The sequence below is a fragment of the Neolamprologus brichardi genome, chromosome 6 (assembly GCF_056152115.1).
Source record: "Neolamprologus brichardi isolate AB-2024 chromosome 6, ASM5615211v1, whole genome shotgun sequence".
Lineage (NCBI taxonomy): Eukaryota > Metazoa > Chordata > Actinopteri > Cichliformes > Cichlidae > Neolamprologus > Neolamprologus brichardi.
The window spans coordinates 4400100-4428035 of record NC_142109.1 but is presented as its reverse complement, the minus strand read 5'-3'; the positions used below and the strand labels follow the sequence as shown (position 1 = coordinate 4428035).

Genomic DNA, 27936 nt, shown 5'->3' with positions numbered 1-27936 from the left:
GGTAAAGGTAAAATACTGCATCCAGCTGGATACCAGCTTTGTCTCAAGTGTTTGGATGTGGTCGTCTTTAGGGGGTACTCATGGACACCAGCTGGTGAGGGGATACAGGATGCAGTGGACGGTCTTAAACCTGCAGAACACATAAGTCATGATTAATAACTCAGAGGTGGTTAACAGCTATTGTTAATGATGGTGGGGGGGGGGGGGGGCTTTTTCTCTAAAGGACTGGGTGACACCAATTGGAATTATTATTTTTAGTAAGGCACTAATCTTATTGGCTCCTTCCACACATTTCCCTGTGTGTGCACAAAGCTGAATGATTTAATAGGTATCAACTCATCACTGGTGACAATAAACAAATCACCTGGAAAAAGAACGTGTGTGAATTATTATCCTTACTTTTATCATTCTTTTCTGGGAATGGGAACTTCTGAAATCTATCTATTAAATACCAAAAATGGCCTGCACAAATATCTACAGCAGCAAAGATTACAGCAGAGCATCTGTGTTTCTTAAATGTTATGCTCCTCATTCACAGTGTGATATAGCAGTGGGTCCTAAAGTGCTGAGATTAATAAATAAAATTAATAAATAAATATTACACTAACATAGTTAATTCCTTATTGAAAGTCAAAACTGTATTCTGGCTGATTTTTCTTAAAATATTTTTAAGAAAAATCAGCCTCATGAAAGTCATCCCCACTTGACAGAGTTAAATCTACAGTGCTGCTCATTAATGTTCTAAAGGTGAAAACTGGGTATTTATAGTATGCACGGTGCGCTGGGCCGTCTGTTGATTTGCATGTGTAAACACTTATCTGTGGCTCTGTACTTTCATCTAACAGCAACTGCAGAATGTCAACTAGAGGGCATCTGATGAATATCTCGTGCAATTATCCATTAATAATTTCACATTTTCCTATTATTTATACATTTTTACTTCCAGAAAAGAGATTATGTTCTGGCCCCTTTGAGCTAGAGACCACAGCTGGACAGCAGGAACAAAATTATTGTGACTGTTTGCAATGACCCTGCATGTCTTTGAAATGGTTGCTCTGAAGCAGGGACCAAGTCTGCAGAACAATTCTGGTGTGTCAGGACGGCGATAAAACAGAAGTACGATGGAGTCAGTTTATTTATCAGTGTGCAACTGAATATTGTTAAGATGGAAATTACACGCAATCTGTTTGTGATAATATGGCAATTAACGGCAATGAATCAGTAAGACCTGCAGATCTGTTGCCATGTGCACATAAAGAAATTCATATTAAACAGAAAATTGCATTAGCTGCTTATATTCAGAGTGCAGCCTGAACCTCAAAGAATTGAAACAAAAGAAATTCCAACACAGAGAGAAGTGAGTTAACTGCAAAATGACTTAGGAGGTCAGCAACCCTGCTTTTATATTGGAATATAAGCTAAATAAATAACCAATAACCAAAATAAAGCCAGATGGTAACCAGCAGAATTGAGGCCCATTGTAAAGAGCCACGTTGCAGACTGTGTTTATCTATTAGATAGCAGTTCATTGCACACCTGTCTGAGAGTGAGTGCACTCGATCAGAGTTTGACCACGATTGTTTGAAGACAGGTAACCTGTGCAATCACCGTGCACTTTAAAATGAGGGTGGCTAAGAGGTTGCGGACTTTTTGGGCAACAAGAAGTTGGAACACCCTCAACTTCTCATGGACCGGTTGGTCAGTGCAACTAATTGCCAAAGGTTGCCAAAGCAAAAAAACACAAATGTTTCTTAGTTGCAAAGAAAAATTGCCAGAATATATTGATATTATATACATACATATAATATATAAATTACCTAACATACAAGTTCAAACTTGTGTGAATGAGCCATTAGTTTGTCTGTTAACAGTTGGCAGGAAAAACACCATTTTATATACAGTTCAAGCCTTTGTACAGACAGATGAACCTGTGACCTACTCCTCTCAGGCCGATGGGAGGGCAAACACAACCGTGCACTAAACTAGAGGATGGGAGCAAATGGAAATGCCACTGTGAAGCATTTGTGGTGATATGTTCTTACAGCTGAGGATGAAGGAAACCGGAAAAGACAAACACATCTGTTGTTCCATTGTGTCACATCAAATTGCTTTTATCTGGGAGTGAAGATAGAACAAGATCAACTGGAGCCAGAGGGCTGTCATGCCGTAACGTAAGATCATGAGAGACAAAACTGAAAACTGGAGATTGGAGCTGGAGATTTCTACAGCAAGCTTTATCACTGAAGACGCATAATAAATGCATAAGCCTAAAATTATAATAATTATATTAACACAGTATTTTTTATATATTTATCTCATTTTAATAATTGTTTAGGGTTTTTCTGCGGTGGAGAAAGTTGTTTTTTATTCTCAGTAACTCTCTCGGTCAGAAAACATATAGGATATGGTCCCTCACGCACAATATCGATATTTCTTGGTATATTTAATTGTGAGCATTTTGTAGACAGACATGTCTCCCCTTGACAATTTGGTATGATAAGGTAAATAATAAACTGAAGGCTAAACAAATAACCAAAATAAAGACATACACATAATGTTATGTGTATTTGATGTCCTAAATCCTGGAGCTTTTCATGATTCTTTGACCCTCTGCTAGATATCGCCATCAGGCCAAAATGAGGCCCATTACTGCTTTGATACACTTCAGTCAGATTTTAAGGCAACTGCAGCACAGACTCGAGTCTTCCATGATAACAGTGCTCCTGTGCTTTTAGATTAGAGGCACTTTTACTTCTAAATCTGGGCTGCTCTTTCTGTACCACAGGGTTTGTAGTTGTCCCTGGGAACCATAATTCATAACGCGCGTCCTTGACCTGTGATTCTTTTGTGACCTTCGCATCGAACCCCCATCTGCTTCTGTTTAACCTGTTCCCATGTGTCTGAATAAGTGACGCATCCAGTGGCTCAGGACATAGAACGGGTCATTTACTAAGCAGAAGGCCGGCACGTTGAACCCTGGTTGCCTCCTCGGGCAAGATACTGAACCCTGCCGCCGCCCCCCCCCCCCGCCCCCATTTATAAATCTTCAAATGGAGGTGGCATGACATGCAAGACTACTAGAACCCTGATATCTCAGATACCTTAGATCAGGGGTGTCAAACATAAGACCAGGGAGGACAGAATCAGCCCTGCAAAGACTCTAATCCAGCCCACTGGACAGCTTTGGAAAATGTGAAGGCGGGCATACGTTTTCTTTCATTTACTACAGCTGCATGTCTTTATCCTATGTGTAGGAAACACTGAGACATACTGCTGAAATTGCACTTCTTCTTGTATTAAGATATCTCAGGGATTAAATGTGCAGTTAAACTTCTTTACACTGACAGAAAGATCATAGCAGGCTGTCTCTGATGTCAAATCAGTTTGACATCCCTGCCTTAGATCAACGGGGTGTGGACTTTTAGTGAGTCCAAGAGCAAAAAGAATGCACGGGGAGAAGCTGCTAGTCATTATGCAGCACTACACTGCATAATCATACAGCATTCATCTGTTGAATGGTCTTAGTAACACTCATGTTTTATGCTGTTTTCACACATCAGTAGGGTCATATTGTGGGGTGCAGGAACTTTTGCAGACTCTGAGGGGAGCGCTGTTTGTAAATCACGTACTTGGCATTCATAGGACAGTCGAGCAACAAAACAGAGGTTAAAATGTAATGCTCTGCTCAAGGAGTGAGGCATTGTCCTGCAAAACAAACCTTAACATTACTGTGACACAACCCTGCTAAATTGGCCAAACACATATTCAAAATTGCTTTGTGTAGTTAAAAATTGCTTCTACTAAATACGGGGGGAGGCGGCAGGGTTCAGGGGGCGGGAATGCAACCAAAAAATAAAAGAGGACAACTCAGGTACTTTGAAAAAGCAATAAAATGCCTAGAGACACTGTATTCACGCTGAGAAAAAAGCACAGTGCCTGGACCTGGATTTTTATGCTCAGCTTTTGGTCATAATCTAGTATCGCAGTTGCACTCATGATAATTTTAGACTATGTGAGTATTATAACCTGTTGTGTAGTGGTTTTGGTATCCAATAAGCCTTTAAAACCAAGCCGCAATTAGCATAAAAATCCTACAATAATTAGAGTTTGGTCCATTAGTCTTTAAAAGTGACATATGTTTTTTAATGTTATGTCATTTATGTGCAAAAGGAGCCAGTGGAACACTAAACACAATAATGTCAGCAAGGACACATTTCTTAGTACTCCTCATTTACGAATGAATATTGCGAGAAACAAACCTGGAGGGATCGTCCTCCTTCGAGAAGCTCCCTTTTACCTCGATGCTGTTCATCTTATTCTCGAATATCCCATAGCTCAGTGTCACCTGCAGATTAGAAAACACACGAGAGTAGGAAGAAGTGCATTTGCTTGGACACCTGTGTATAAAACCGCCTGCTACTACCTGCTGTGGTATGCTTCTCTGGCCGATGAGCAGCAGGTTTTCCAGGTGCGAGTGGAATAAAGGACAGTGGACCATGGAGATTCCCAGTCGCTTTTCCACAATAAAGCCCACAGTGCAGTCATCAGGAAGACGGATCTTAGCTGAAGTTCTCATGAACTGGGAGCCACTGACATACACAGGGGAAAAGAGCCTTTCTCAGTATATTCTCACATAGCAGAGTGTGCAATACATCCACATTTACTGTGGGAGAAATTTAGCGCCATAAACTGTCCAACTTTTATCTGAAAACATGTGGTTGGGCCCATTGACTGTTTACTGTGCATATTTTACTGCTGACCTTTTCCAAAGAACTATTTTTTGATTGGTTCTCTAGCTCTACCTGTAGCCCTGGGCAGCTATTAGTTCCAGCTCTTTGAGAGAAGTATAAATACAAAGTTTCAGAGACAGACGGAGAAACCAAAAAGTCAAAACAGATACAGCACCAATTTGTCAGTCAAAAGATTAACAAATTGCTACAAGACCATTTACAGAATGAATATCATGTTGTAGTTGTTGTAATCAAATTAGCCGCTGAGACCATAAACACAGCAATAAATAATTTTGGTGGAAAATCAGTCCTGTTGGTATTTGGAGCAGTAAAAAGTAAGAGGAGATTTATTAACATTCGCAACGTGCAATTTACTCTAACTCTGCTGATGTAGCTCTGAAAAAGTATCTCTTGTGCTTTGTGTTTGATTTGACAGCATTAAGTGAACTGATGAGGCAATGCAGAGATTTAAGAGCGTGTGTAGGAATTTCAGTCGACCCCATGGTGTACAGAGCAAAATGACACAAGAACAGAGCAAACGGAGCGATGAAGTTGGCTTTGGAGCTAATGCTAAAAAAATAATCAGGTCTTAGATGGACATCAGGCAAAGGAAGTGTATTTTGATGTTTGTTTGTTTTTTGATCACGGTGCTGATTGCTTTTTTTATGATCAATGCATTTCCATTAAAAAACAATGTTTTCTCCAATAAATTTTCATTATGTTCCAATGAAACAGTTACAAATTCAGGACCATGGACAGCGCATCCATTTTTCATGAGCTCATCTGAGCTGTGCTCTAAAACATAACCACAGGTGCATTTACTAAACAAATCATAGTAAAATTGTGCTGGTACTGTTGACCTGTTGACACCACCAGTCTGGGAGTATAGAAATAAACCTATGTCATTTCCAGTTGTTCTGTCTCTTGGGGTCATTTTTCTATATTTGTCTATAAAGGGACGCGCAACCAGAGAAGTCGCCCCCTGCTGACCGCTAAAGTGCACATTTAAGGCATTTTAGAATCGGCTTTGCTTTTTCACACCAGAGGTTTACTTGTGTTAGCATTTATGATTTAATTAGTTTAACATTCGATGCTTTTTCCATTAAAACTGATGAGATATGTTAAAACAAGTTTATATCATTGAGCATTAATGCAAGTTCCCTACAGCAATGTAAAGAACAGGAGGTCGTTTAAAACTAGAAAATCTGCACACTTATTAAACAAGAAGCCATTTTTACAAACAAATATTTAAAACCAGTGAAAAAAATGCTATAATGAGTAAAAGCCCTAAACATCTTTGGTTTGAATTCATATTAGCATTACATAGATGTGATAGTCTGTGTGCTTGTGTTTTTTTTCCCTCACTGTCTTATCATCCTCACACACGCACACACACAAATTGTAAATACCTGGCCCACGGAGCCATCTTCTCTGCCAGTCTTCGACTCAGGCAGAAGCCTGCTCCACCTGTTGCAAACCAGAACTGCACTTCCCTCTGATAGACAACACACAGAAATTATTAAGAGATACCGTATAAAAATAATCACAAACTAATAAAGACTGGAGTGGGTGTTGTATGAGAAAAAATGCGGCTCCAGTGGAGATATACCACAGTTTCAAACCATAAAGGAAACAAAAACTCCAGCTCGACTCTTGCTGCAACATTTTGTGACAGTACAGTAGACAGAACAGTCACTGAAGCGCTGCACTATTCCTGCTGTGGTAAAATGTGCTTATTAACCACTGTAAAGTATCATGTGAAATATTAGTGCTCTGCAGAGGGTGCAACTCTGGCTTTGAAATGTCACTCAAATGTTTCCAAGGAAAAACTCCTTTTAGCCGCTTCAGACTCACAGTAGATGCTGTTTCCTCAACAAGCTGTTTAAAACACATTTTCTGTGCTTTGAATGAACTATTTAAAAATATACAGATACATTTTCATTATAGTTATGCAAAGAAACAATGTCTTTGACGCAAAGAGCTATTTACCGACTTAACCCTTTATATGGTTGTTACCGAGTGTTATTTGAGCATGTTGCAGAACATTTCTTTTTACTTGTGTGACTTTTTTCAAACTTTTTTCAAGATCAACACTCACTGCTTGGAGTTCACATTTTTCTAAACAGTGTGTATACATAGACTATAGGGAAAAACACATACAAACAAAGGAATATGTTTTACTTGATTGTCAGTTTTCACAAATATAACACAAATAACAAAATCGAATATTTCACAGTTTCTAGACAGAAAAAAAAAGGTGAAATGTGTAAAAGTGGGTTAAATTTTTATCATTGGATAACTATCTGTATGAAGCTTTGACAAAATCCAGTTTACTATGAATACTACTGTCCTATGTTTATAATAGGGTGTGTTTTAGAACACAATATGGCTCACCTGGTGCTAAAAACTACAAAGTAACCATCAGTAGTGAACGTTTTTAAGGTGAACGTTGTGAAAAGTAAATATGGTGCCATCATTATTATGCCACAAATTTCACTAATCTATACTTTCTAGAAATCCAACACAACATCTAACTCAACATCTAAAGCAACTTTTGAACTATATAATGCTTCACTCTTATCGACTTATCAGTTTGGGCATTATGAGCCCAACTGTAGGAGCAGGTAAGTGCGAAGGACCCGATTTCATGAATTCTGGTAGAACACTGAAAATTACAATTCTCCAGATCATCACTGATTGATTAGACACATTGTTGCCACTATCTGTCACACACCTGATCTTTGCTGATTGGCTGGAAGAAATCCATGTACAGTAGTTCGACAACCTCTCAGTGATTTATGGGGGGAGGGGGATTTTGATGTCCATTTAAGCTACCAAATATCATTCATGGCCCAATAAAGAGCTAAAGCCTTTAAAAGCTTTGGTTGTATTAACTCTTTTAAATTGTGTTTACTTTTGTTACAGACATATAGAAACTCACACCAACAGACATACACACATATACTCATCTGGGAATACACAACACAAAAAATACAACACAAGCTCACACTGAATGTTATAAATATTTGCCACCATTTCACAGACCCACAATACCTCTGCTATATCAGAGGAAATCAGAAGAGGAAAAGGGGCCTCTATGACTGAACCTAAGTGTTCACAGTTTCTCTTTCAGGCGTGTATTAACTGCTCTGGTTTCCAGTCTGTTATGAATAGTACATCTTTATCTTCTAACTTTGAGCCATTTCTCAAGCAGCTATTGTGTTTTTCCTTCTCCTGTTGCTTAAATTGCTTAGTTGATATTTTGCCGGGGTAAATTTGCTGCCTTGTTTTCCTGTTTGTCACAGCAGGCAGATAAAGAATTTAACTCATAGAGCGAGCTGTAATTGCACAACTAATTTGGAGCTTGCAAGATTTCTTTCCCTTTCTGTTCTTCATTCTTCTCTTTTTACATCCTGTTCACTAATTTTCTTGTAAAATTTAACCTGTGAAAAATGTACTTGTCCTTCCTTCCTTTACTTTACTTTAATTTCCTCTTTCCTGTACATCTCTTCAAATAAACTTCTCTTCCTTTTTACTATTCCTCTGGTTTTTTTTATCTCTTCCCCTTCCTTTTTACTTCCCATTCCTTCCCACTCCATTCCTTTCTTTTCCTCCTTCCTCCGATCATTATCCTTCCCGTTTCACTATAGTGACAGGAAATCGGAAAAAAACTAGGCAGCAAGATGTAAGAAAATGAGATGAGGAGACAGAGAGGAGCCTGACATTGCTTTTTTTTTGTTTTCACTAAAGGGAACAGAAAGAAGGAAGGAAGAAGGGAAGAGAGAGAAAAAGCAAAGCAAAGATTAATAAAGATCTATTCTTCCCTGCAAATGGCTGCAATCAGAGCAGAGAATGTGACACGAGGGAGACGGAGAGAGTCGTTTCAAGAAACGAATGAGAGAGACTGTAAAGTGCAAGAGGGAAGCAGAGAGAGACAGAGCACGACACCCTATTCAGAGAGCATGCTGGAGTCAGGATGCTCTTTAACTCAATAGCAGCATTAATTCTGTAAACTCAATAACACACATGCATACCAATTTAGGCGCACGTGCGCCGCACACACTCATGCACACACTCATGCACACACTCATGCACACACAGGAGGACGTGTGTATTCAGAAGAAGATGCTGCTGACCTCAGGGGGAGCCCCTGCAGCAGTGGAGAGTGAAAATGAAGAAAACAGAATGGATGATATGGATTTTGAATGGCAGCGGTTAACCTGACTTGGGTGAAATTTGACATAAAACCGATAGGAGCAGCTTCAGCTTTGTTTTACTGTTTAATGGTGCCTGCAGAAGACCAGCAAAGCCAAAGATCAAAAAGAAGAGAAAGAAGAGAAGCATAATGGATAGACAAACGAAGGAAAGGAGGGAAAGAGGAAAATGCCCATCGGAAAAGAGTATTTTTTCATAAGCTCCTTGTGTAAATTACATGTGATCTACAGACTCCAGCAGTTCTTGACAGGGACGGTGTCCTCTGACATCAGCTGCTCTCTCTGCTGTGTGAGCAGGAGGGGAAAACCCTGGCTGCTTTCATTCATCTCATTTTTAGTTTTCCCTCTTCATATTGGAAATCTTCACTCTGTGGTGACCCATCCTCTTACCTTTACAGCAGCAATATTTTTTCATCTCATCTCAGGATTTGTTACTCATTCTATAATCAACACCACCGACGTGCATAATGTTGACAACTTACTTTATGTACCATAAAAATAAAATGTTGCCATGGTAATGATCGTGGTAAGAGATATGTCATGATGACCTTTCTAGATGTCTTCTCTAAGTTCCCCTCACTGAGCAGACAGAACAAACTTATGTTTAATGTGCTGATGCATCACAGTGATCTGAACTCTGCCACCTTTTGACATTGAGTCTAATAACTGAACTGAATTGGTCATTAATTCAGCTGAAATTTGAGGATTGAATGTCGTACTTGGTTCCTGTAGTGCTAACTACCTGCTATATCATTAATTGCTAATTGTGTGTTGGCTCTAAGGGAACAGTGGGACAGCTTGTGTGGAGGAATAGAGAGCGAAGACACCAGCATGAAGAGAAACATATATGTGTATATATATTCAGGCTTTACACTCATGTTTTCACTAACCACGTGAAAATTAATGTGACATCAGATCATCCTTCCTGTATGAAGGAAGGCATACAGGAAGGAAAGTGCTTGCTCATAGGGGGTCATATGATTGTTGGGTTTTTCTCTGTGTCTATGAAGCGCCTTGAGGCGACTTTTGTTGTGATTTGGCGCTATATAAATACAATTGAATTGAATTGAATTGAACTATAAGCGACGCGCCAGTTACAGCAGTCATTTCGTGCACCGCTGTAACATCAGCAGGCAGTCGCATCTATCTAAGCCCGCCGTTGAGGCGCAGGAAGCCGCCGCAGCACTCTCCTGAACAATAGGTGTCACCACACAGAAGACACAGTCGTACACTTGTCTCTTCTGTCCAGCTCCAGGGACGTGGCAAGCAACTGCAAGATATCATATTGCAGATCTACATTTGGTCAGTCAGCTTTTTCCATAAAGGCTTGCCATCTGTGGAACACACTTCCAGCCCAAATCAAATTGATTACAGACATCAGATCCTTTACGTTAAAGGTTCAAATCTGGTTAAAGGGAAATCCGAGATGTAGTCATTTGATTGATGATGATTTTAATTTTATTTAAATTTGTTGTCTATTAATTGTAATTGTATTTATGATGTAATTTGGTTTTATGAAAATGTATGTTTTATTGTAAAATGTATCAATTTTGATTGTAAGCCCAACAAGGGACAATTGTTGAAAATTAGCAATAGCTATAAACTTATGTGCGTTACATCAGTTTCATATTTTTGTACTTGGACTATGTTAAACTGCACTGTCCCTTTTAAATAAATAAATTCAAATTCAAAAACACCATAAGGCTCCAGTAACACAGGCTTAGAGACTGGAGAAAATGTCTATTCCCAAACTGGTTAGTAAGTGATTGCTGGCAGTTGCTGGCAGCCGCAAGGTAAAATGGTTTCAGAGGTATGAGGTGCTGCAATGAATGGTAAATGGACTGATTCTTATACAACGCTTTTCTACTCTCCCAGAGTACTCAAAGTGCTCTACACAACATGCCACATTCACCCAATCACACCCATTCTCACAAGCACTTTATCTATACTCAGTGCTATCTAAGTACATTCACACTCTGATGGTGGCATCGGAGAGCAACTTGGGGTTAGTATCTTGCCCAAGGATACTTGACATGCAGACTGGAGGAGCCAAGGATTGAACCACCAACCTTCCAATCAGTAGGTGACCTGCTCTACCTCCTGAGCTACAGCCACCCCCAATAAAAACATCCATGCCATTGATTTGATTGCTAGTAGATTGCCTGGAAGATGTCGGCTTGTCTGAAAGCCTCAGCACTGTGCACTTTTACTCTGCATACAAACATTCTCTATTTCTGGGTTCATCACACTCACTACTAGTTTGTGAGTGTTTGCAGATATGTAACTTCCAGCATGGTGGACAATATGCACACGGCGTCAGATGTAAGACGTGAACACAAGCAGAAAAGCACTGAATCACAGCTGACATTGTTCACATACAGCTATAAATGATTTTGTTTTGTTTCATTCGTGTTCATGAGTGAACAGATTCCAGCTGAACAGCTAAAACCCTAAAAGGTCATAACATTTGCCTGGTTCTTTACTCCCTTTTTTAACTTTCCTTTAGTTTTTGTGAGACTCTTTCGTATGAGTAAAGCCAGTTGATGGAAACAGTAGGATGGTATCATTAACTATACTAATGGTTAGAGCTCGTGTCTAAAATGATTTTTTTAAGTACAACAAATAAACATGAAGAGAAAGCTGCTGGTATTACTAGCAGGGGGTTCAGTTTGGGCTTTTACACACTAGCAGAAACCCTTTGTTACATCCAAATAGCAATAAGCCCGACCCAATTAAACATGTTAACATGTGATTTCTTGAAATTGGTCCTGTAACCGTTTCCAGTAAGGATCAAAACTGTGAAAAGATTTCTGGTGGAGAACACATTAAAGAGTCGAGCACTCTGTGGGTATTAGTCGAAGCAATTAACCTTTCCAGAAAGAAGCTGTTCACTATCACTGCAAAACAGAGCGAAAAAGGGACACCGTGACACAAGGAGAGAAGGAACGACAAAAGAATCCATGGAATGAGAGCACAAACCGGAGAAACAGTAGGGTTGATTTAATAACAACAAGCAAGCAAGTGACATAACAGCAAATAAGAAGACAGTGAAAACAAAGGAGGAGAGAAGGAAACCAAGATGGAGAAAGATAAAGAATCTCAGGAGGCTCACAGGAAACATTAAATCTGCGGACGGCCATCCTGCTCTAATCAATGATCGTTCCACATTAATAAAATTGAGTTTAGAGTTGCATTATGCGTTGCTACAAAGAGTATTTTTTGAGATTGTCAGTTTCCGTCTTTAAAATGAGACGTACTGAACGTGGAACTGCAACCAAAACCTTCATGTTTTTTTCCCTTTTTGTATATTTAAGAGATTTTTTTTTCTTCAGGGTGCAGTTATATGCTCCTCACTAGATCACGACTTCAGCGTGTACTTTGCAGAGCTCAGCCAAGTCCTAGTGCTAAGGTTGACTGTGCCAAGAAACCTAAAATACTTATGAGTGGTATCGTACCGTTGCGTTGCCCTCCAGCAGTTCATGAGCAGTGATGGGCTTGTCCAGGCTCGGCTTGCCCACGTAGATGTCACCTTCCTGGGGGAAGGCTGACAGCAGCGAGAGCAGAGCTTCTGGGTTGACATAGTTATCATCGTCCACATGACAAAACCACCTGAGGAGCGATCGGTGAAAGAAAAGGAAAAATATTCAGTTAAAATGTAACCGTGGTGCTGGGTTTATAATAATAGTTTTCTCAGCTTCGCTCCATTTCTCCTGTTGACATTTGCAATCAGGCAGAAAAAAAAATCTGAAGACTAATTTTCTTCTTTGCTGCTTCCACTCTTGCAACAGAGAAATGAAAAAAGGCTTACCTAAGTAATGCATCGTGCATCTGTACTTGAAATGACGATACCTTACACTGACTGGAAGAGGAGAAACGGACGGGGGATGAAACTGCTGTAACCCCAAGTCATCTAGTTACCCCATATGTATATATTTACTTGTGGTTGGATGCCATAGCAAAAATATGAGATTTTCTTTTAAGTTTGATGTTGACATATATTTTAGGACTCCATGTGAAAAATAGTTGACCTTTGGGCATATAAATATCCTGAAGTCCTTGCAAGGCTATCTTCGTTACAGAAATTGAAAAGAAAAAGGTTGAACCCTATAAAGGTTCTGTTGGCACATAGTGCCAGATACTTCATCTAAATAGAGAAGTGACAGCCACTTAACCACAAGATTTACAACAGAGACCGAAAAGCATTTGTATGTGCTCGTATCCTGCTGTTTGTGTTTATAGACACCACTGATAGGCTTTACCTCGAGTAACCAACAAACACAGACCCAGAGCTTGACTCAGCGTGTAGTCTTTTAACAGTCTCACCAACTTGTAAATGTGACTGTTAAAATTCATGAGATCAGGTGAGAGAACAGAGAGAAAAGACACCTGGAGTCACAGCAGTCTGTAAACTACTCATATCACAGTTTACAAGGTACAGCATGTGAAAAAGAGTGTTTATGGGACTCTGTGCTGTGCAATGAGAAACTAAGTAGTAAGTACTTAGGAATTAAAGCAGTAAGCAGCAGTCAGGTGCTGCTGATCAAGTGCACTTGATTAATTGATCCTCAGCGAGTACGAGCACCTCTATAGAAGCAGAAGGTTTGGCAGTTCGCTGGTGTGGAGCAGACAATCCAAACAATTTGAAGTTCATCATTTGTACAGTGAGAAAAATAAATCACAAACAGAAAACATGCAGCACAGCTGCAGGTCTTCCCTGGAGTCAATGTTTCAGTAAATTTATCCCAAGGTCAAAAAATGCAATTCTCAGAAATATAGCAAAAAAAAACCCAAGCACTACAGCTCAGATGCCACAGGCCTCAGATACCACGTTCAATGTTAAAGATCACGACAGCACAAACAACCGATGGCTTGTTTGGAAGGGTTGCAAGGGGTTGCCAAGCACGATGGCGGAGGGGTGACGATTTAGGCTTGTTTTGCAGCCACATTACCTAGGACCTTGGAGTCGACCATGAATTCCTCTCTACACCAATGTATTCTAGACCCGTATGTGTTCTTATATCCAACAGACACACAAAATTGGTTCATAGAACAGGACAATGATCTCTAGCACACCAGTAAATGCACAACAGAGTGGCTGAAAACGAAAAGAATCAAGGTCCAGACCTCAACCTGACTGAAATGCTGTGCATAAACAGAGACATTATATGAGACAGACATGGAAAAACAGAATTGACCCCAGAGAGCAAATCAGCATCCAATCTCTCAGAGCTGATGCCTGCATGTCGTTGTCATTCACGGCTATGCACTCGCAGGCACATTCTTAATGAAGCAAAGATGTAGGTAGGGGTACTTATCACATTTCTTGGCTTATTATGTCCATAACATGGCTTAGCATGGAGTTTGGGCTCTGGTAGAAAACCAGAGACACTGATTGTGTCTGCAGTCTTAACTGAGGCATTAATAAAGTAGGACTTATAGGGGGGGGAAAGGCTTTTCAATCCCTACTTTTAGGCAGAGTCACAAACTTATTTAAGGATTGTTTTTCATCAGATTTACTTGAAACATTTTTGTGTCCCATTTAGTATTAGAGTTAAAGTTATGGCTCTATCCCCACTCACTCAGACAGTGTTCTTCATGAGAAGGATGTCATTGTGGCTCAAGAACGCCTGTGAAGCAAGATATCATTTCAGAGGGAACTTAATCTTTTTGTGGAAGAAGAACATGATGAGGTACATCTGTAATAACTTACTTCAACTTCTAGTTAACTTCTTCAGTTAATGGTAGTTGTTAAGGTCACGTGATAACAGATAAGGTTGTATGTGTAATGAGAACTCTTGGTTATATTGGCAGATCATTCCATGTGATACTGTCACAAGAGCTCTGGAAAAGCTAGCAAAGAAATGTTGAATTTAGGCATTTTAATGGGAGAAGATTTAAGATCTTCTCCCATTTTGAAGCTTTTTTCATCTACATTTGTTTTTGTCTTCACAGCTTGAATTGCTCTGTGAGTAATCGAGCTGTTTGATTTTTTCTCTGCCATCTTAATGACTGGACATGGTGTCAGAGCCTCATTCCAAACCAAACAGGCTTGCACTGCAACATCAGAGTCCAAATTACAAAGCTGCTGGTACCAAACTGAAGTGCTGCCTTGTTTCCTCTGCCATCCTAATTGCTGCCCAACAACAGAAAAGGCTTACTTCCAAACCAAACATCCTCACTTCCCTCTTGAGTGGGACTTGAGTGAAACTGGGGAGGTTTGTAAGTGTTCCTTGGAACCAATTTGAAAACATTTTCACTGCCATTCTAATAATGAACGCCCCCATTCACTCCCACCCCAAACACAAGCTGTTAAGTTTCATTCATTTTTCCATAGATCGGTATCAACAGATTGTCAATGCTTTATATTGTACAGCAGCATCAAGTAGCGTTGTCTCGTGCATATTCAAGTCCCTAATAAACAAACTTTTCAGTTTCTTGGAAATATTTTAATCCTGTTTTTTTTCTTCTTCTTCTGTGATTACATAACCACAAAGAGCTAATAAATACAACAGCGACACAAGGGTAGCCTGCACTGTGTGCTAATGCAGTGTTCGAGACAAGGCATGAAATTGGAAAAGATGCAGACAAGAGTGTAGCGGATCATACATCATCTTCATTCTGGGCCCTTTAAGAGCAGATTGCATTATTTTAGTTTTGCCCCAGTTGAAAGGTGTTATGGATGCTGACAGTGACTGAAAGGTGTGGTTCAAATAAGCTCAGCGAACACAGAGGAGGCCCAACGCTGTCAGACTGAAGCCTCAAACTGAAGCAACCAGGGCACGGTTCATTTATCTGAGAAGTGATAGTGGGTGAATAATTAGTTTGGCAGCTATTGACTGCACATCCATCTAATGATGTTAGCTATTACAGAATGCATTCATACATTTACCTCACTAATTAAGCAATTTCTGTATATCTGTTTGCTGGTTTTCCATCGATCTCAACATCCCCTTCAAACTTGTGCCATGTGTACTGCTAAGGACACGAGTCAGAGAAACGTAGAATCTGACTGATACACGCTGAAAATTGCAGCAATACCTGCACAGCTGTTCAAACACCTTAAGTTTTTGCATTGTTTCTCCCTTTATTAATGTTCTTGTACTTACTATATTTTTATATTACCTTATTTAGATTAAATATTAGATTAGATAAAACTTTAATCCCTCGGGTGGGTTCCTCCGAGAAATTCTGTTTCCAGGAGCACAGCACCAACAGAAGTTGCAAAAGTATGTAAGCAGAAATAGAAATTTACCATATATACACATATATAAATATGGAGGAATATATAAATACAGAGTATATAATAGCAATAAATAGGAATAGGAATACCAGGGAATTGCACATTTCAACTATTGTAAGTCTATTGCACCGTTGAATATAGAAAAATATTGCACAGTGAAAAGGGCACTACAGCTTAGTTGTTCCCCCCTCCTTTGTCCCCCGGTTTCTCCTCCCTCTCCCCTTCATTGAGGAGTTAAACAGTCTGATGGCGTGTGGGACAAAGAAGTTTTTAAGTCTGTTGGTCCTTGACTTTGGGAGAAGCAACCTGTCACTGAACAGACTCCTCTGGTTGTTTATGGCCGTGTGCAGAGGATGCCCAGCATTGTTCATAATGTCCAACAGTTTCTTTAATGTCCTCTTCTCTGCAACTGTCACCAGATTATTTGCATTTTTCTGTGTAATTTTGAGTATGTCTTACATTAAGACATGATGGGAATGTTTTCATTTATTTATTTATTTTCTCCCCGTTTTAATCTGTAGTGGTTCAGCCCAGAACCTATTTGGGCTGTGACTTAACCAATTAACATTAGCCAATACCACCTTGTTAAATGTTAACTGGTCAGCTTGTTTATTTATGAAGGTGTGATTGGTCCACTTGAATTTTTTTTCTGTTTACTGTTTTTTTATTTAAACGCAAACTGTTTGACATTTTGCAATGACCCTGATGAAGGCAGAAACGCATTGGTCACTTAATAAAGCTGTTTCCTAATATTTTAAGTGTCGCTGGAGTCTTCACGTCATCAAGCATCAGCATGCTGTTCGGGCTTCCCACCTACTGCAGTTGCTAGAATACTGCCAAACAACTGTGTGCAAATTGCCTGTTACAGTGCCCAAACCAGAGCCTCCACTTATCAAACCACAAGACATAAATTGCTGTATGTCAGGATATGTCAAGACCTACTTAGTCCCAATCACCTAGATGCCATTTGGGCAAACAGGGTGCTAGTTAAAAGTAACTACTTCAAAACTGGGAAAAAAATCAATGTGAAATAACACACTACAAGAGTGCACCGGCTGTCCTCTCTCACCAATACGGTGAAGAAAAAAAAGTTATTATGTTTGTCTAATCTATGTCACCTGATGTCTTGGTAGAGTATTTAACAGAGGAGATGAAACAACTCCAGGCCTCGAATGCAGGTGTTCTTCAGGTTTTAGATGTGTCCTTGATCCAACACAGCTGATTTATGTGGTTAAATTACCTCCTCAACATGTCTTGAAGTTCTCCAGAGCCCTGGTGACAAACTAATCATTTGATTCAGGTGTGTTGACCCAGGGTGAGATCTAAAACCTGCAGGACACTGGCACTCGAGGCCTGGAGTTGCCTACCCCTGGATTAGAGTATCTGGCTTGATACCTTCTGTGAGGCAGAAACCCTCTGTGCTCTTAAGATCAGGCTTTAAACTTTCCTTTTTGATAAAGCATATAGTTAGGGTTGGATCAGGTGACCCTGAACCCTCCCTTAGTTATGCTACAATAGGCCTGGGCTGCTGGGGGCTTCTCACTGTGTATTTCTTCTTCACTTAACTCCTTTCACTGTCTATGTGTTTATGTGCCACTCTGCATTTCCAAAGTGTGTCCTTTGTCCTGTCCTCCTCAACTCACGCCCGTCCCTGAGCCTGGTCCTGCTGGAGGTTTCTTCTTGTTAAAAGGGACTTTTTTTCTTCCCACTGTCACCAAGTTCTAGCTCCATATGGGATTGTCTGAATGTTGGGGCTGTATTATTGTAGGGTCTGTAGCTTACAATATAAAGCACCTGTGGTGATTGTTGTGACTTGACACTATGTAAACAAAAATTAACTAAATTGAACAGAATCAGTGACTTGTGAAGAATGTGGAACAGGAGCACATAAGAGTATCTGCATAGGGAATGAAAAGTCTGCCTTATTTAAGGAGACAGAACTGTTTAAAGAGCTTCTTGCAACACAAAATGATGAGGAAAAACAGGAGACTACTATCGTTTGCACAAAACTCCCACAGATGCAGATTTGTCCCAAATAAATTAAACAACTCAGTGTTTTTAACACTAAGAGGAGGAAGGCTCAGACAGACTTATCACAGCAGGTGTAAGGCTGTACTGGCCCACATTCACAGAATGCTACAGGACCAAAGATGATATTTGAGAGGAGGACCAGTGCCGTCTCCTGGCTGAGCACAGAGAGACCACATCAGTACTTCAGGCACAAAAGGACAAAATGAAAGCAGCCAGGAGCGCAGGAGAAACTTCCAGGCTCCTACAATCAATTAGAACCCCGAAGGAGAATTTTGGTGCAGAGGAAAAAGCCAGAGATGAATGGATGGACAGACTCATTCATTTAAAACAGCAGATGGAAGAGGAAATGAAGGAACCAGAAAAAAATCAATGGCAAAGAAATTCCTCCTCTTTCAAAGAATTCCAAGAATTTCTAAACAAGTCTGCCCTCCGAACCTAATATTAATAATATTTTAATTATATTCTTTTTATTACAAATGCATAAAAAATAAAAACATAAAAGGCTGTTCTTCATACCTTTACAAGTTGGACAGCACCGCACAGAAAAGGTAGTTAAGATGATCTATTAATGCACAGGTTATGCTAAAATAAATTCCTTTAAAAAATACTCCTCGAAGATTACCGTTGTAATAAGTGTGACTGTAATAATCCTCACCTCTGTTTATGCCTCTGTAACCCTGGAACATAATTTACTTCTTTGATTTCTCGCCGCACTAAGTGCTGCTGTAACAGTCTGATTTCCCCACAGTGATCGTTAAAGTTTGCAATCTTAATCTGATCTTTAAAGCCGGTGCAGGCAGGGCGTTAGACAGACCGTAATCGGGCTCACCTCTTGTTTGAGGCCATGAAACCGTCGTACTCTGCAGACATCTTGCAGGACAGAGCCTGCTGACTGTGATCAGACTGGCAGTCTGTTACCACCATGTTATAACCTGGTGACAGAGAGAGAGAGATGAGAAAGAGATACTACTGGATGCCATCTGTTTCAAAGCAGTTGCACATGGTTGGGTGTATTGATGATTATACCATTCTGCATGGTACATTATTTTACCATCAGCCACGATCAACCCTGTTTGTGATTGACAAGTGATATTAGAAATGGAGAGAAAATATATGTGTGTGATAGAGAGTGAGGAAACAATATAACAGGGGTGAACAGAAGAAGGAAAAAACTAACAGGCTAACAGCATGAGTAGACAGCTAGGACAGCCTCCACTTAACTTATCTATTTAAGACACCCCACGATATTTAGGAACCAGATTGAAAGAATTCCCTTCAATTTACCCACAGGAGCATTTGTAAAAAACAGTCACTGATGTAGGGTGATGAGGTCTGGCTTGCAGTCTGCCCGGTTGTCATTTTTACTCGGCAAAACAGACTAGAAATGAGAGGCCAGCTGGAAATCGAAGCAGTTGCAGTCACAACAAGCATTTACAGAGTTGGTTAAGCCAGGGCTGTGGCTGTGGTTTGGGGGTTTTAGTGTTTGTGACTAAATAATTGATGAAGTTACTGCTGTTGTGCCACATGAGTAAATGCATGCGCCTCTCTCTGTATGGGCACGCTCATATTCATCCGTCCTAATACTCTTAGGGGCAAAAAACACTTCCAAAAACACAACTTCAGCTCCTGTGAGGTTATGTTGCATTCATTTTTGGTGACTCTCACAACATCTGGGCACATCTGGATTCATTGCTGCTCGATTAATATCAAAATGTCTGATTTTAATGTAAATTCTCGTTGCAGATTGTTGGTCGAGAGTCCTTTAACTGCCTGCCTGCAGTCTCCCCTTTGTGTCACATGTTTATTGCTGCAGTATGAGCAGTGGTGTTGACAGCGGGTGTTAGTGGCAGACTTTAAAGAGCAGCTCAGGAGCAATAACAAAATATTTCAACAGGGGATGCCTAAGGCAGCTGCCTAGTTATCCTATAGCCTTGGGTAAGAGTTATGGGTCAGTTCATCTCATTCCTGTGTGCACGTCAGTATTAGAAGTCTTCCTGATGTCTGTGGTGTTGCATTTGTGCACTGTGGCATTGTCATCTTGAAACAGAGGATGAGCTTACATATTTAAGGTTGTGTGCTCCAGCATTATCTGAGAAACATCCCATGTAAGGAATGGAAGACACATTTGCATGCGCCCACATAAATTTTCTGATTTAAATCTAAATGTTTGTGTGAATGAGATTCAAGATTGCTGCTTACCTTCTGAAGTTAGGTCCACATCCTCTGTGTCTGTGAAAATGAACGTCTATGCAAAGGAAAAAAGGAAATATAAAAGAAGAAGGAATTAAAAACAGGAGCTTCGACTGGTTATCTGTCTTCTTCTCAACATCTGTAACACATCATCCTGAAAGTACTCTGATTGGAGAGCAAGAACACAAACACATCATATACTCACAAGGATCAATGGGATCAATGTGATGGAGCAATGTGACGTGACAAAAACAAGGTTCCCTGCTGTGAGCTAAAACAATGAGTCATTGTACACACACATGCACACACAGCATCATGATCCAGAGTGGTCAGAGCAGCACGATATGGCTGAGTCAGTTTATTCTTTGGCATGATCACTAGATAGATAGATAGAAAGATAGATAGATAGATAGATAGATAGATAGATAGATAGATAGATAGATAGATAGATAGATAGAAGAGCAATACTGACATCTAGTGGTGTGAAAATGTCAGCTCTATTGTCACAGGCCGGCTGTCTCAGGGCTGTCACATAGAGACTGACCAGTTACACTAACAGTCAATGTAAAATCAGCTAATAGCCTAGCATGCATGTCTTTGGACTGTGAGAGGAAGCTGGAGTACCTACAGAGAACCCACACAGGCACAAGGAGAACATGCAAAACTCCACCCAGAAAGGCCCCAGCTGGAAGGGGCCTGACATTCTCATTGTAAGTGATGGTGCCACCCACTGCACCAATATGCAACCTGTTTTTTTTTTTTTCTTCTTTTCCTCATTATTTACAGTTTTACAAAACACAAAAATGCAGAAATGCTCAGATATAAGCAAAGTTGCAACTTTTCTTTTGCTCTGCTTTTGGTTGAGCCACAGTGAGTGTCTCTGGGGAAACTATATTCAGCACCTCCGTTATTTCACCAGGAGCCTCATTTGCCTTTTTGTTTCCTTTTTGTCTTTTAACCGTTGTCGCTCCTACAGAAAGACGTCAGACACTGAAAACACTGCACTCTTCAGTATTTATTCTTTTGCAGGCTTCTCTTGTTCAACACTGTTACTGCTTTCATCATTTCTCTACCACGCTCTCTCGTGGAGGTGTAGCAGTATGTAGATTGCAGTTGCACTAATACATGTACACACAGTATATGGCCAATAGCAGAAAGCAGTGAAACCAAGCAGTATGAAGCAGTTAATATGAACATACACCATTATAATAATAATAATTGCTTGTTATAATGTAATTAATTAGCAAAAATGTTACAAAATCGGAATAATGTTGTATTATGATCATATCGGATGATGTCTGGTAAGTCCCACTTCTAGTTAGTGAAGGCAGGGAGTTGTGAGGGAAGTGTAAAATGTGAACGAGAGCTCCAAAATTAATCCAGTAAGTTAACTTTCAGTCTATAAAATTGTGTAAGCTTCCAGGGAAGTGCCCTACTAGTGTTAATTTGAGGTAACTGTGCAAACTCATGTGTTTAAAAATGGCAGGCCCACTGTCTGACCGTTTTACTAGCTGTGATTATGTGTATTTTTCTCTGTGTTTACATTAAAGTGAGTCTCCATAATATCCTCTCCGCTGCATTCAAAGAGAAAAGCTTCATCTATTCTTAAGTACACTGTTTTATTATAGCATCCCAGTCCATCAATGAAATTATTATATCCTCTATTCCTCTCGCTCTCTCTCCCGTTCTCCCTTGAAGTGACATCAAACAGCCTCTAAATCATTACTTTGGTCGTTTTAATACAGCTGAAGCTCTATCCCCCCCTCACTAGTTCTCCCAAAGGCCTTTTTTAACCTTTTTTCATCCCTTCCTGTCATCTCTCCATCACTGAAGCAGGAGAAGGAGGAGTAATGAGATACCTGGATCAATCCTCCCCCCCGCTATCATCACGACAACCACCACCACCTACGCCACTAAATCCTCCAGAGAAAATTTTGCCATTACAATTAGTTTCCCCACCTCTGGCCATAACTCAAACTAAAGCACCTGCAAACTGAAATCAGTCAGCCTGGGACGAGGAACGAAAACGACAGAGCGTGGAGTTGGAGCGGCTCGTAAACAGAGTTTGCAGGGACGTTTCACTGAGGTCAGGCGGGAATGCATAAATCTCAACTTGTTTTTCACACTCTTAAAGGGCTATTAAGTAAGATTTGTACTACCCCATGACACAAAATGACTGCAATATATCTTAATAAGGGCTCTGATCAATATTTCAGTGATTCCTTTGTAGTATGATGAGGATAATCTGGCTTCCGAATCGGACATTTGGATGCTCAGCCTGTTCGACTGTGGCACTCTGAGAAGCTTGAATGGGAACTTTGTTGAGAGTAGAAGGGGGCAAAATCATTCTATAATTGTTATGGCCAAACTGATGCTGATACCAATTGCAGCTTTCGGGGAGTAAGAAAAAATCTGAAATTGTGAAACCAGGCACAGGGTCACACAGCTAGCCTTCAAAATCTAAATTAAATTGTTAAATTAAATTAAGATTTAGGCCACATGCAATAACTATTTATTAACAATGGTGAATGGGTGAATGAGACAAGTTGTGTAAAGCGTTTTGAGTGCTGTGGTACAGTAAAAAAGCATAAAATAAGAATCAATATTCTTATTTAGACATAACGAGACATAACGTGGACACAAACCACTTTAGCCACAAGTGGATGGATATGTTGTTATTCAACAAGTAACAACAATGTAAATTCCTCTGAATCCAGTAATAACATATGAGATACAGTATGTCGTGGTGCTGTTATTAGCGGTGTACTGATTCTAGTAATTATGCTATGCAAGGCTACTAGCTTAATTCTTCAATCCTTTTGCCCCATCCACACTTTGAAGTTGACAGTTGGACACCAGTGGACGTTACTACAAAAATTACTACACTACTACAAAGTTTAACACTTTTCTTTGGTTGTAACATTGTTGCTACTCAATTCCTGTGTGGATGCAGCTTTACACTTGACGTGAGAATGGTAACATTCTCGCATGCTAACTAACCGAAATAACAAAACCAAGAATAAATTGCAGTTAAAAAGTGCACAATAAATAATCTGAACCACAGATCCGATAGCTTTATCAGTGAACTTAGTTTCAGGTATAAAACATTGAATCTCCATTAACAATTTAGAGTTGTAAAGTGAAATACCAATGATTTAATAAAACTAGTCTATAAGATGGCAACTATGTCAAGGAACAACACACAGTGTAGCACTTTGTATCTATTACAGCACAGTTAATTATTTTTTATGACCGTGTGTCTGAATAATGCGCTACAAAAAAGGCACTCAATGTGGAAATGTGTTTGTGATCCAATATTACATTTCAATTTTGGCTTGATCTGCTTTTTTCTAAAATGTGTGTTTTTTTTCCTCCCCGTAACAATTTTCACTCGTTTCATATGTTTATTCATTACAAATTATAGCAAAAAATCTGATAAACTTTTAATTAATTTGTGCAATTTATTTGTGCTTTTTAATCAAATAAAATGCAGTTAAACGGACTCACAACTTGGAGCCTTACGCGCTTTAAGTGTCGAACTGACAAGTATTGATGAATGCATTACTACTCCTAATGACCTTTCACATTCAACAAATAACTGCCTGCTCCTCTGAGGCCAAACACGTCAGACCATCAGTGGTACAGACAGCAGAGGCTGAACTCCAAAATACCGACAGCCAAAAAAGACTGACAGAGGATTTTTGGAATGCAGGTGGCAATTAGACAACAAGCTCTTTATTTAATAGAAATAACAGAAGTCAAAACATATCAAGTGTTAAAAATCCTCATTTCTGTTGGTTTAAAATGGTTTAAATTGTGATTTAAACATTTATGAAATAAAGAGACAGGGGCATGTTTACCACTGTGTTGCATCACTTCTTCTTTTGACAATCTGCAAGTTTGGGACCTGAGATGATGATTTGTTGTAGGTTTTAAAATGAGATGCTCTCCTGTTTTTGGTTTATACTACAATGTATGCTGCTCAGTAGTTAGGGGCATTCTTGTTTCATAATCCTTCATATACTGAGATATATCTTAAAAGCAGGAAATTTAGTACCATAACACTTGTGCTTTGACGATATATTTTCCTCAACATTTATACTCCACCTTTCTAGATTGCTCATTTTACAGTGTAACAACTATTCGAAAACTTTTTTGACGGTTTGCTTTAAATTTTTAATGAGATAATTCTTCTCTGTGCATCACTCCAGATCAAACTTTCCACTCTGAATGTGAAATATCTCAGCTTCTACTGGATACATAGCCATAGAGTGTTTAAGGTCGACAGATATTCTCGTTACAGCAACAAAACATTTTAATGATTGAAATCCTCCTCACTTGTCCTCTTGCGCCACCATGAGGCCAAAATTCTAACTTTTAGCATAAAACATTCCCTTCAGCCTCAGCTGTTGCTGATTAGCTGTTTTGTGCTAATCAGCAAATGTTAGTATTATAGCATTGTAAACAATGATATCTTGTTATTACTGCAACTGAAAGCATGCTACCATGATGATGCTAGCCTTTAGCTTAAAGCGCTACCAGAGATGTTGTAAGAGACATTGCACACTTAAAGGGATAGTGACAGTAGTATAACTTCCTGGAGAGTAAAGTCACCAAATTAATGAGCTGTTTAGTTTTTATGTCCCAGAAACCACTAAAATTAAAGCTTGGAGCATTTCAACATGGCTGCCATGAAGCATTACCTGCTTCTTAAAGGACTTTACCATCAATGTATACCTCAGAAAGCTACTAGTATCACTGTAGCTTGTTGTTTCTCTGTTTCCTTTACTCCAAATGTCTAAATTGGTCATTAAAGATGTTAGCCATTTCTCCATCCACTTATATCTGTTTCCACCTCTGAGATCATTTCTGTTGTTGGTGCTGCAGGGTGTGATAGAATTAAATTTTTTGAAGATCCAAAGCTAGACTGAGGCCAAGATCATATTAGGGATTATCACAATGTATTTACTGTTTTAGGGCTTCCAACAAGCTGTTGCCAGCTGTTGTCACAGAGACAGTTTCTGTCTGCTTCCAGGTCTAAGCAGATTAGCTTCAATATTTTGTGGAAGGTGCTGCCAAGTTGGTTGACTTTTCACCCCAGGTGTGTGTGTGTGTGTGTGTGTGTGTGTGTGTGTGTGTGTGTAAGCATATGTGGGTATGGGGTTCATTCTGTTCTGCAATCAGCCCTACACTTCCTTTTCTATGACCAGCTTCCGTTTTAGTATTGTTAACAGAGTCACTACACGGCGGCTGCTTCCCCTCGGCTGAGACAGCCTGCCTGCGCAGCTTCCTGTGTATGCGTCTGTATGTTTTCATCTACCACTGGGTGTGTAGTTGCATCTTTGTGCCATTGTGTAGCTATAGACATACATATATATAGAGAGAGAGAGATAAATAAATATAGGGCCTCTGTGTGTGTGTGTGTGTGTGTGTGTGTGTGTGTGTGTGTGTGTGTGTGTGTGTGTGTGTGTGTGTGTGTGTGTGTGCGTGACTGTGTGCAGGCACTACCATTGACAAACGCTAAAGCAACTTTTGTTTTGTGTTTGCAAAGAGAAAGAGGAATAGTATAAACCAAGGCGTCTTTAAAAAAGTCTTTCAGCGCTCCGAGAAGTGAAAAGAAAAGAAGCTAACAGAAATGTGCTTCCTCAGCTCTTTCATCTGGTGTCAAAAAGGAAATGAACTCTGTATGTACACTCTGTACACTGTATGTGTGTACTTAAATAGAAGAATCCTGGAATTCTAAATAGTGAAATTGCTCACTGACTTGCATATTTGACAGCACTGACACACAAACAGGCACAGTGGTCAATGAAAACCTCTAAGCCGATACAAGCGACTCAGAGTAACTTGGATTGTTTCCAGAACCTAAAGGAAGTCTGATTTTAAAGGTCAGGTTAAGACAACTCAAACATCTTTAGGCTGATGGCATTGAAGTATAAGATAGATATGTTCCTGAAAAAATAAATATATTGTATTGTATACATGCCAGTAACTAGTTTTCTAAGTATAGTAACATAAATTATCCAGATGAAGGAAAAGGGTGAAAAAAAATGTCCCAAACCCCTTTGAAATTCTGCACCACAAGTACCACCACTGTTATATGTTCAAAATGTTGGATGAGCTGTAGCAAAAGACTTTTAAGCTGAATACCTAAATCCTCACAGATCAGGCTTTCCAACAGGTTTGACACTCTATGCCAATATTTAAAAATAGACCGTTACATAGTCGTGAAGTGAGACGTGCAGACTGTAAAACCAAAACAGAACTGATTTTTTTTATGTTACTCTCTGTTTGTTTGGGGTGTTTTTCACACTTCTCCCACTAGCATGAAGTGATAAACTAAATAAACTAAATTTAACTTTAATGAGCCATCAGACCTGCAGCACCAGAGCAGAAAGGAAGTGAGTGTTTTCACTTCATCTTTAGAGTCATGGCACATGGTTTGACAGATCACATGTTTACTTTTTTCTTCTTTGTTTTGCCTGAAATATTTCTAAGAAATTAAACTCTTGAGCTTTACGTGTTATATCAGTTTCATTCTGTCATACTATTATAGGATTAATAAATGCATTTGAGTTCCTCTTTTATCTGTTTTGTTCACGGGTTCGGTTATCAACAGCTTCCTGTGATTGCGTAAATATTTTTAAAAGAATGTTCTACTAAATATAGGACAGAGTTTAAATCTTTTTTAAAAAATCTGGTGGTTTACTTGAATCAGGAGCTGCTGTGTGATGAGAAGAGTAAGATGTTTCAGGAAACAGACATCACACTCACGTGCGCTTTGGTTCTGGAGATCCAGGTCTCCAAAAGAAGCGCGAGGCGCGTCTTGTGGAACCTCCCGGTGGTTTTCACAGCTATGTAGACGTCCTCCACCTTCAGTTCGGGCTGGCTGACATGTGCGTCCTCGGGCACCGAGCGACCTCCATCGGCCAATGCTGTTTCGCCGCTGCTTCTGGTACTTTTCGCCGGGTTCTGCGCGTCCTTGACCAGGAAGGTAGCCTGCTGGATGGTCCGGTGGTGGATCGCACCGGGTGATGGATGGTGAACCACTATAACTTTGGGAAGGCTGCTGGTTCGAAGCTGAAAATCCACGTAGAGAATGATGAAGAAGGTGAAAATTAAGACAAGCAACCTCCGGCGTATCCATCTGTTACGCATGGTAAAGCAAAATAAAATTAAAAAAAAACTCAGTTAAATGTTGTAGGTCATTTAAAACGTGCTCTTAGCGCCCTTATTTAAAATCAACGTCATTTTTTAAAGTTCTGGGTTAATTTCGTAGCGGGTCCTCCATCACTTCTTCGTCTTCCTCCTTTTTTACAGTTCCTGAATGGCCCAATTAACTGATAATTCTCACAAGTGCAGCTTCAGTTTCAGAGTCGTGTCAGTCACGCACACGATCAGGGTCTAAACTCGTGGCTGCTGTGATCACATAGGCAAAAACTCGCATTTCCTCTCATTTTGTGCAAAAAGCCAGAAGCGCAAAGATGTATTTGACTTTCCACTTGCAGTTCTGCGCTGTCGCCACTGTCAA

General features: G+C 39.8%; 1 protein-coding gene across 1 annotated transcript; it reads right to left on the bottom strand.

The window, feature by feature from the left end:
- On the bottom strand, positions 1-27936 carry mfng (MFNG O-fucosylpeptide 3-beta-N-acetylglucosaminyltransferase). Its single transcript, XM_087841527.1, has 8 exons — positions 27180-27936; positions 20415-20460; positions 19045-19147; positions 12400-12553; positions 6140-6225; positions 4424-4589; positions 4260-4345; positions 1-130 (listed from the first exon to the last, which is right to left on the bottom strand). The coding sequence occupies exons 1-8, from the start codon at positions 27561-27563 to the stop codon at positions 79-81; spliced, it is 1077 nt and encodes a 358-aa protein (XP_087697653.1). The 5' UTR covers positions 27564-27936; the 3' UTR covers positions 1-78.

What these genes read in the sequence shown, in the direction of transcription:
- mfng (XM_087841527.1), bottom strand. Translation starts at nt 27,563, where the DNA reads ATGCGTAACAGATGGATACGCCGGAGGTTGCTTGTCTTAATTTTCACC. An exon ending in TGTGGACCTAACTTCAGAAG is followed by an intron (nt 19,148 to 20,414) that starts GTAAGCAGCAAT and finishes CTCTGTCACCAG; the next exon opens with GTTATAACATGGTGGTAACA. An exon ending in TTCATGGCCTCAAACAAGAG is followed by an intron (nt 12,554 to 19,044) that starts GTGAGCCCGATT and finishes ATCGCTCCTCAG; the next exon opens with GTGGTTTTGTCATGTGGACG.